At 41.0% G+C, this 10782-nt stretch overlaps 1 protein-coding gene across 1 annotated transcript in view; it reads right to left on the bottom strand.

The window, feature by feature from the left end:
• Positions 1-343: 343 nt before the first annotated feature.
• colec12 (collectin sub-family member 12) overlaps positions 344-10782 on the bottom strand; it is a 40826-nt gene continuing 30387 nt past the window's right edge. The window contains exons 4-10 of the mRNA XM_077230207.1: positions 6514-6600; positions 4841-5884; positions 2963-3454; positions 1664-1806; positions 1418-1527; positions 1091-1233; positions 344-971 (exon numbers count right to left, since the gene is read on the bottom strand). Of these exons, the coding sequence (XP_077086322.1) occupies positions 952-971; positions 1091-1233; positions 1418-1527; positions 1664-1806; positions 2963-3454; positions 4841-5884; positions 6514-6600 (2039 nt within the window). The 3' untranslated portion in view covers positions 344-951. The remainder of the gene's footprint in view (positions 972-1090; positions 1234-1417; positions 1528-1663; positions 1807-2962; positions 3455-4840; positions 5885-6513; positions 6601-10782) is intronic.

Here is a 10782-nt window from a genome sequence, read left to right as displayed (position 1 = left end):
CCTTTCAGACAGCTTCCACTTACGTCGACAGTTACTCCTGTTGGATGTGGTTTGTTCTACATGGTGGTATGCCAACCTTACCCTGGATAACATAGCTAGCGATACACCACAAATACTTGGCGTTCCTGATCACAGACGAGCCAGCAAGATGACTGCACCAAATCCTGTCCTCTTATTTGTTGTGCTCTACTGATGGAATGTAAAATCATTGAAGATTGGCCACCAATCTCCAACACAATAAAAACTATATACACACACACGCAGGCAGAAAAGGCAATACAGGAGATTGATATATTTCACATTCAGGCATAAATAATAAGGATAATAAAAATGTCAACAGAGCTTTTTGAAAAATACCAACTATATTTTATTTCAGATAAAAATTAATGGTCTTTCATGATGATTACATACCTGTATTCAAATACACAACTATTTTATACATAGCTACTGCATAATAAAATATTTGAAGCGTTAAAGATTTATTCACAAAATCACATCAATGATGTCCAAGACTTAAGTAAAACTCTGGTGTGAACAAATTTTGGATTATAGTTCTTACAACATTAATTTGTAGCTTTATGGTTGGCTGTTCAAAGCTTTATTTTAATTAAAGCAGCTACAAAGCTTCATTGTATTGCACTGGAGTAATCTGGCATCAGCTTTGTTAATGACACAGGTAAAACAGGTATTTACAATCATATGATTACAATACATTACAGCTTTTTCAATTATCTAAACATTAACATGACTGGGTGATCAGTGTTTTTAAAATAGTTTGCAGTCTTGACTTGCTCGTGATTGTCAATGACATTTACATTTGTTTCCATCCTGTAGGCTGCTCACTGGGCAAAGTGAACGTTCGTGCTTTGTGAGAGGATACTGTGACAGAAGTCTTCTGAACTGTCTCTGTGATTGTCATACCCAATACTCTCCGTTCATTCAGAACAGATGCTATAAAACTGGAACTTTGGCTGTGAATAATGGAGGAAATACCTCAATGAATTATAGGAACTCAAGCACACCCGGCAGATAACATTTCAATAAAAAGGAGCTAGAAATATATATGCAAGAAACAAGAATCGGAACTTACATTCATTAGTTCGTTCACAAATTAAACCAATGCGTTCTGTGCAGAAAAAGTCGTTCCAACTGCCCTCGTGTATTAAACCTGCACAGTCTTCCCCTGCTTCATGACCATGGCTCCAGTTATCAGGCTGCCCACGTTTCCATTTCCTTTCAATTAAAATCATACGTGACTAATGGGGAATATCTCCTAACACTGTAATCTCCCCTCTATATTACTGTGGATCCTCACTGGATACACATTACATTATGAATTATGTATGTACACTTATATGCAGTGGAGTAACAATAATAGTTCATGGGCATTTTATTTCATGCATTGTTATCTACTCACGTATAGTTGGGCAGGCTCCCATCCACCCATCTCCAGATGTTTTCCTCTACAGTGTCTGTGAGGCCTAGCCAAAAGTAGCCCTTTCCAGAAATCTGCCTCTTTATCCATAGCTGTGATAGATAATAAAGAGTGCATTGTGTAACACAAAATTATAGAGTGATATTAGGTCTAAAACTCAAGAGTAATATAGATAATGCTGTTTAATTACTACGTATTACATATTCAAGAATAGTTTCCAAGATTTACCTGCTCATCTTCATCATTGATAATCAGCATAGATGAACTCTTGTTGTTGCAACTTTCCTTCGTTTCATTAAAGTTCAGAATTTCTGGTGGAGCTGAGAAGTAGTAACATTTGTCTCTGAAGCCCTTCCACTGAGGTGGGCACCCTTAGATAAAAGAAGAAAAAAACAATACATAAGAAATATTGTCCCCTAAAAAGTAGCACTTACGAGAAATACAGACTGGTTATGTACTGTATAATTCAAGTCCTCAAGTTCAAGTGCATCAGTATAACATGTGCTATAATCTCTATGTGCAATGCATCTTTAGTTTTAAATGTTTTTGTACTGACAAAAACTTTTAAAAAAAGTAACAGTTACATACTAAAGTGTGGTTTGTGGAATTGACAACTTTTAAAGTGCCCCAATTTTGCCATTTTAAAGGTTCCAAATTTGGGAACATTAGATTTACATGCATCCAAGGTCGGAAAACATTTTAATTTTCTCATAATATACAATGCAAATCACCTCTTTCTCACAGTGCCTGAAACGGTTCGATCAAGGATCCAGTCTCTCTAAACCCCTCCTTTCTAAGAGCCTACTCTGCTCTGATTGGTCAGATGGCCCAGTCTGTTGTGATTGGTCTACCGCTTATAGCGCATGTTGGAAACGAAATGGCTATTACCATACCTGAATTTCAGCACTGGAAGCTTCCTCAGCGCTTGAAACACAGTAACAATTGAGTCGGTTTTACCCATAGACTGTAGAAGGTTTTACTGTATCAATACCAGCATGAGTCCTCATCCTTTTGAAGGATGCAAAGTTGCAAAAAGGATTTGCAGCGTTGAAAACAGCATCTTCTCAATATGTCGACAACGCGAACCAAACTCTTCCAGGCTTCAGCTACAGTATTTGAGGGCGGGTCAATGTAGAGCAGTCAATAAAACAGCCAATGAAGACCATAGGCTGGCATTATGCAAATATGTTACATTGTTATGTAGGTTTTCAAGAGGAAGTGAGACTTGAATTGCTGACAACTCGTTTCAGCAGTTCAGATTCGATTCTTTCTTTTAGGAGACAATAACTAAATTTGTCGTGCACTTTGATCTTTAAAACTTTCCAGACTTTTACATTTAGTAAAAGCTATATTACACAATTAAAGGTAATATTTAAAAAAAAGCACAATAGGGGCACTTTTATTTACAAATGCCAAATATTTTGAGATCCTTATTTTATATCAAAACTATCCACATTACATAAAATCGGAATTATTTATTCTGTATAAACTGTAAACAGTGAAAGAGAACATAAGAAAAGCTTGTACCTGGTGTACTTGTTGGGGGCGGTGCTACCTGGCGGTTGACAAAGCCTTGTGGATCTACCGGGTGCACAACTACTGGTGCAGGAAGTCCTGGTAATCCAGGAGGTCCAGGTGGGCCAATGGGACCAACGGGCCCACGGGCGCCTTCCAGTCCTGCAGGCCCAGCTGGCCCTCTGAGTCCCTGGGGCCCCTGTGGCCCAGAAGGACCTGGCTGACCATCTCTTCCAGGCAGACCAGGTATACCGGGGTCACCTTTCTCTCCTGAAGGCCCTGCCCTGCCCCCTGATCCTCGTGAACCCTTTGACCCAGGGCTTCCTCTTGAACCAGGTAGCCCTTTTAACCCTGGCACACCAGGAGGCCCTGTTGGACCCCTTTCTCCTTTAGGCCCAGCAATACCAGGTCCTCCTTTTTCACCACTTTCACCTTTCTGGCCAGCTTTGCCAGGCAGTCCCTGGGACCCTTTGTCTCCCCGAGGACCTCTTGGACCAGGAGGGCCTGAAATTAATAAAAAATAAAAAAAAGTATCTTCAACTTGATTGTCTAAAAGCACAAAATGCTTTTTTTTGCATTTAATAAACATTAACTCACCAACAGCAATACAGGGAACAATACTCAACAAGAGACAATAGAAACATGAGGGCTAATTATACACAAAGACAAATAACTTAACAAGACACACCTGTGAACAATCAACAAGGATCCAAAGAGAACATGGCACGTAGACAAGGGAACCAATCAGAACAAGACACATGAACCAGGAAAGCACATGACAGGATCATATGAGGGGAACAGGGAATCACATGACAAAAAGGAGGCAGGAAACTTGTGTAAGGCAAAATTACAAATTAAAAGACATGAAAACAAAAACAAACCAAAACCCAAACCAACAGCTGTTGCAGCTGGTCTAGCAAATGTTTGTGCTTTGTTTCTTTTTGATATAGTTGTAAAGCTGATATTCTTGTTGATATTTTGGTCTATAACTCCTCCCCGAACTTCCCACTGCCTTGTATCTTGAAAACACTGATGTAATTTTCAGTCAGAACAAATTTCAGACTGCAGGATTTTGAATCGCAGACAGGTTCAAATATATATCAGGCCATTGCCTCTGATATCAGGCATTTGTCTGCGATTTCGCAAAATCTGTCGAGTGAAAATTCGGGCTAAAATGATCCTGTTTTCTGAATTCAGATTTATTATTACACCATTAATTAGCCAGCCTTAATCACCTCAAATCAAATCAAATCTGTAGCTCCTCAAAATGTGTACTACAAGAAGCTTTTGTTTTGAATATTTAGTGATATTTAGTCATTTATTTTAGTAAATAATTTTATATTGTATCATTTTAGTGCTTGCTTTTTCGTTTGTTTACAAAAACAATTTAGCTGTTTCAGCAATTTAATTCTTCAACATGACAATGTATTTGAAAAATGCTGTAAAGCAGTCAACAACTTATGGCACGCGGAGAGGTAATCACAGAAGTGTGCATCTCCAGTCACATAAATGTTTTGTCGGGTCTGCGCGCTAAAGTGTGTTATAATCTCACTGTTTAATAGTATTTATAGATCCTCCTAACTTAATAAAACAGGCAATGTGAATATGAGGAAAGATTACCTCGAAATTTACGTCCGTATGCAAGTTTGAGGGATTTAAATTTAATACATACACCTCTTTAGCTATTGTCATGTGCCAATGATTACCCCCCCACCCCCCCAAGCCAATGTTGGCAAACAGGTTGCCGACCCCAGCTGTAATATTTTGTGTAATAATAATAATAATAATAATAATAATAATAATAATAAAATATAAAAAGGAGTTATTCAATTGTGTATAACAAAACAGAATTGTTTTAAATAGTCATTATTTGATAGCCACGGCTCTTACCCTGAAGGATAGTGAAGTTTGTGATGAGCTGCGAGTGTTTGCTGTCGACCAGTTTCATCTCCTCCATGACTATAGAGAGGCTGCTGACCTCTTTGTCGAGCCTGGCAGCGAGTTCCTCCTGCTGGGCTTTGAGCTCTGTGCTGTCTGCCTTAGTTTCTGCCACACTGTTGTTAAGCCCCAGCAGGACGTCCGAGTGCTGGGTCACTGTTTCGGCGCAGGTCCGCAGGCCATTCAGGTCCATGCTGATCGCTCCGAGCAACTGCGTGGCGAAGCTAACATTCCCTGTAATGCGGTCCATTTCCCCCTCGTTGCGGTCAAGACGTGCCTCTAGTGCATCAAACTTCATGGAAGTGGCATTGTCGTGGTCTCGCTGCTGGTCCATGAGCTCACGCAGGCTCTGGTCATGGCCTTCGGTGATGGCCGAGGCGTTCTGCACCTGCTCTGAAAGCGAGTTCAGCTGAGAGGTCATGTCCTCCAGAGAGTCACTGTTAGAGCGAGTCAGTGCAGAATTATTAGCAGCTAAGGCCTGCAGGTTCTGCACCCTCTCCCTCAGCCAGTCGGCATCCGCTTTGGTCTGCCTAGCCACCTGCTGAAGGCTCTGATAGTCATTCTTAAGCTTCTGGACAGCTTGGCTAGTGTCCTCCACTGACCTCTGGAGGGAGCTGAGGAGGCTCCTCTGCTGGGTCTGGGTGAAGTTCAGAGTGCTGATGCTGTGAGTGTTTCGTCCCTGTTCATCTGTCTGCACCTGAAGATTCGTCTGAAGCTGCACAGTGTCAGTCTTTAGTCTGTCAATCAGACCGCTGTATAAGTTTAAGGTGCGGTTTACTTTGCTGATGACGTTGGCGTTGCTCTCCAGCAGATCTCGGAGTGAGAGGTGTCCGCTTTGTATGTCCTCGCCGGCTAGCTGTAGCTCATCGAGAACAGCTCTGTTGCTAGAAGCCTTCGTGGCAACGTCGCTGAGCTGCTTCTGCAAAGTCTGGATTTCCAACTTAAATGAGAGGAGTTCACTGGTGGCGTTCTCTGACTTCTCTCCCGTTTGATAATCTGCACATCAAATTAAGAAGTGAAAATAAAAAAATGGATTCAGAGCAGCTGAGCCAATGACGAATAAGTGTGTCCATTATAAATATTTAATGATTAATTTAATACAATGTTTAATGGCTGTTCTTGATTAATTTTAATGACTTTTAACCAAGTAAAAAGTCATATATATTTTTTAAATATATTTTTCAAGACAATTGTTTTATCATGAATTATAAATTCATAGAAATCACACAATAAATAATGCAACCTGTACCAACCTTGCCTTGACATAAAGAGGTCCCACCACATGACTATAAGCAGTGAAGCAGAATTGTTAAATAATAATAATATTATATTACAATAAACTACCTAAGGTTTTATTCTATAAAATATTATGTTACTTTTTTAACTATTTCATTCCGATGAGGCTTTTTTCTTCATTATGATAGTGTATTACCATCATCGTTTTTGACGTAATGCCACAAAAAAAATACATTTGATTTAAATAAATTTTAATTCAGATATTCAAAACATGCTAATCAGAGTAAATGTGTAGTCAAATCATTGAATGTGTGAAAAAATGTATAGATAGGACGGACATTTTTGCCAGTTATTTGATATCTATAGGGCAACATCTCAGGTCTACTTACCAAGTTTCTTGAGGTCTGTCTCTACAGCCATGATTTTCCCTCCATAATCCTCCATACCTTCTGTTACATTATCCATCCTTTGGACCACTGGGGGACACACATTACAGATGCCAGTCAAACCTTGTCTGTACTATGGACTACAAGTATACTATAAATCCTGAAGGATTATTCTGTAATAAAGAGTCAAGAGGCTGCTTGAGATTCATCTCTGAAATTTCCTTTAAATCATTTTGACCTGTGGACATGATTCAACAATTTTAACTTGTCCAGTGCACATGCATACAAATACAACATAAATTCCACACATACAGTCATGCAGGAAAGACATGACACTTAATTTCCTCTGGAATTTGGAATGGATCCTGAGGAGTCTTTATCTAAGCATCTCCTGAGCCTTTGTGGTAATTCCCAGCAGTCTTGCTGGCACCACTTTAGATATTCAATGACAGATTTTGGTCTCATCCCTGATTTTTAAAATAATGAAACCCCAGTTTAAAATCCCCAAGGGCTAAAATGTTAATACAACCTGCATCCCATAACCATGACTAGGCCATTTATGTACTTATGTACAATGTTGTAAACATCTTACGTTAGTCTTGATTCTTGAGCTAGTGTTCACATGCACCACTAGAGGGCGCTTTCACTTTGTACAAAGTGGTATATGATTAAAATAGCAACTGTCACATTCATCTTTTTCTTTGGAACGTTCAGAACACAATCTTACAGTCTATTATGACAAAGTCCTGGTATGGCTTCAAAGCCCCCTCTTGGTCCCAGTGTTTATCCCATAATATCTCGCTGGCGGTCAAACATGAATGAAAAAATAAAGTCATAATCTTTGCTCTCTAGTGTATTTACTATCACTGTTTTCAACTCGTGTTTCATTCAGACATGCAGCACTCAGCAATTCACTGACAGCAAACTCAAACACATCAAAGATCTAGGGTATTAGCATTCCTGACTGTGCTTGTGTAACCAAACACAAAACAAATATATGCTGTAGGGGAAAAACAAAACATGGAGGTCCATTTCAAAGGCTTGTTGGTCATTTTCACACTGGGAGTCTGTCTGCGTGAGGTCAACACTGCCAGTTCCTCCTCTCTGTCTCCTGCCCTCCTTCTCTCTCCCACTCTCCATTCTTTCTTGTATAAGCCATGTTATTTTTGAATGGAGTTTAGCAGAATGGTTCTCTTTGCTGTATTAGGTCCCAATCTAAATATGCACCAAAGACTATTGAGACACTAACTGGACTAAATCTGAACATGCAATTAAAACTCTTGTCGATATAGCTGTTCAGGAGACAGTTTAGAATACAGAATAAGCCATAAAGTGACCAGATTCACTTGCACTGCCAACAAACTAAACAGGAACTATATTCAGAATGCCACAAAGTCCCTGTCAATCAACCTATGGGTTTCGGGATAACAAATTGCTGCTACGGCATAAAATCTCCTCTGGAGCAGGTTTACAGTGAGACTCGCTGCTTTACATGGTCTTCTCATCTGGTTGGCATTAGGGCTTTAGAGAACCAGAGGACACATATGGACTCAATGGACACATGATCTGGACAATCAGATCAAATTCATTGAAAGGTAAATAAGCAAGGAGACATTTTAAATTTAAGTACAGATTTGGGGTGCTTTGTAGAAGTTCAATTATTGTTCCATTCGAAGATACAGGGATGACAGTAGAAAACAATGTGAATGAGTGTACAGTCTTATTTTAGTCTTATTATATGACAATCATTTACAGATACTTTTATCTAAAATGACTTGCATTGCATTCAAGGTATACATTTGATATACATATGTGTGTGTGTATCTATCTACTGTATCAGTCAGTCAGTCAGTCAGTCAGTCAGTGTGTCTGTCTGTCTGTCTGTCTATCTATCCAGTAAACAGGGAACGTTCTGTCAAGGTTGAGGTTCACTTAAAGATATGAACAAATACTCTTCTAGTAACATTAATAAAACATTCCTTCAAAGTTATATAGTATTTAACAATGTTATAAAAAAATACTTAATATACATTATTCATGGAATAAATTTAATAAACAATTTAGTTGTAAATCAGAGAACATTCAAAAGTAACGTTCCCATTATGTTTGCAAAATGATCAAATAGAATGTTCCTTCAACTTTCGCATAACCAAGAATAACCCTTTTGAAACTGGACATTTTTAATGTTCAGAGAACATTCAGAAATAATGTATTTAACATTAAGGTTATTAAATGTAGCTTATTTTGTAATGCCTTACAATATTTTCTCTTTTCTTCTCAAACTGCAAAAAGGCATATTTGATCAGTTCATCCATTCCTTAAGAATCAAACCCATTAGCACAGCAAGATATAGACTTATGCGCCAGAGAAACGTCTCAGGTTACGTATGTAACCCTGGTTCCCTGATAGGGAACGAGACGCTGCGTTTGAGACGCGATGGGAACGCTCTGCGTGATTACGTCGTGAAGCACGTGTAAAATCAGTCCAATGGAAGCCCACTACGACATAGGTGACGTCATAGACCAGGAAACTATATAGCAGCCCTGAAATCAGACCGCGACAGCTTCTGGAAAACCTGAAGCAAGTCGATCAGGGCATGCAGGAAGTATTGCAGGCAAACGCAGCGTCTCGTTCCCTATCAGGGAACCAGGGTTACATACGTAACCTGAGACGTTCCCTTTCAAGGGAACTCGAGCTGCGTTTGAGACGCGATGGGAACCCCATACCCACTACGCCATAGTGACAAATGCCCGTTCTGTGTGAAGTCCTGCGCACACTAAGAAGCAAGCAACCTCGCCCCAGGAGTGGAGAGGTCAAGGTCATAAAACCTGACAAATGTATGCGGAGAGGACCATCCTGCCGCATTACACACGTCAAGAAGGGAAACTCCCGAAATTAAGGCCATAGAGGCCGCCATACTCCGAGTAGAATGGGCCCGTACAGCCGTAGGTGAAGGCTGTCCCGCCGCTTCATAAGCCAATGAATAGCCTCGACTATCCATTTACTCATCACCTGTTTAGATGCAGGGCATCCTCTCTTGAGTGACCCAAAACAAACAAATAATTGCTCAGATTTACGCCACAGAGAAGCTCTGTGAATGTAGGCATCTAAAGCCCGGACTGGACATAACAGGTTAAGCTGTTCCTGATCTGGGGTATTAAAGGGAGGAGGATAAAAGGCCTGCCGCACTATTGGGCCCCCAACATTTAGTGGGACCTTAGGAATATAACCCGGTCTAGGGTAGAGGAATGCTTTCACCATACTAGGTGCAAATTCCAGACATGAAGGAGCAACCGACAGAGCATGTAAATCACCAATTCTCTTGATAGACGAAATAGCAAGGAGAAATATAATCTTTAGAGTGAGGAATTTTTCTGAAACCTCCTCGATGGGCTCGAAGGGAGCCAAGGCCAGACCCTCAAGTACAATGGCCAAATCCCAAGCCGGTGCTCTAGATTGCAGTGCAGGCCTGAGCCTCAATGTACCACGGAGAAAACAAATAATAAGAGGATCTCTCCCAAGAGAAGAAGCCCCGAGAGGGGTGATAAGCAGATATAGCCGCTACGAACACCTTTAAGGTGGAGGCAGATAATCCAGCAGAGAAACGGTCTTGAGGAAATCGAGAACTGTACCAACCGGGCAGTTAACAAGATTTAAAAAACGTTCTCCACGCCATGTAGAGAACAGTTTCCATTTCAATGTACATAGTTTTCTCGTGGAAGGAGCTCTGGATTGAAGGACGGTCTCAACGACCTCAGTCGAGAGACCGGATTCTATGAGCTGGGCCCCCTCAGAGGCCAAGCCCACCATTTCCACAACTCCGTTTAACCCTTTTCTATTATGTGCAGGACCCATAGAGAAATATTTGGCAGAAGTTTCGACGCTGCCAGAAATTCCGATGAGGGAACCAGTCTCTCGAGACTGGCCTCTGGATTTGATTGAACAATCATTTCGGTGCCCCGAAGCGGCGAACCGGCAGGGAACAACCGAACTGACCGTTCTACAACCCTCCTCAGAGGATTGCACAGGGACGCTGACACCTCGGCGCCCTGAAGCGGCGAACCGGCAGGGAACAACCGAAGTTGCAGCGCTGCGACCCTCCTCAGAGAGTCGCACCCCAGCAGAACTCCCGGGAGCATTGATAACGGGGGGAATGTGTACAGGTGCAGCCTCGGCCACACCTGCACCATAGCGTCCAGTCCGAGAGGAGCTGGATATGTGAGGGAAAACCATAGCGAAAAGATCGACCTGAGCTTGACCAAAGATTTCCAG

Source organism: Siphateles boraxobius, unplaced genomic scaffold, assembly GCF_051911475.1.
Source record: "Siphateles boraxobius isolate OS27281-9 unplaced genomic scaffold, OSU_SipBor_1 1, whole genome shotgun sequence".
Classification (NCBI taxonomy): domain Eukaryota; kingdom Metazoa; phylum Chordata; class Actinopteri; order Cypriniformes; family Leuciscidae; genus Siphateles; species Siphateles boraxobius.
The sequence above is the reverse complement of the archived record's forward strand: the minus strand, read 5'-3'. Positions and strand labels throughout refer to the sequence as shown.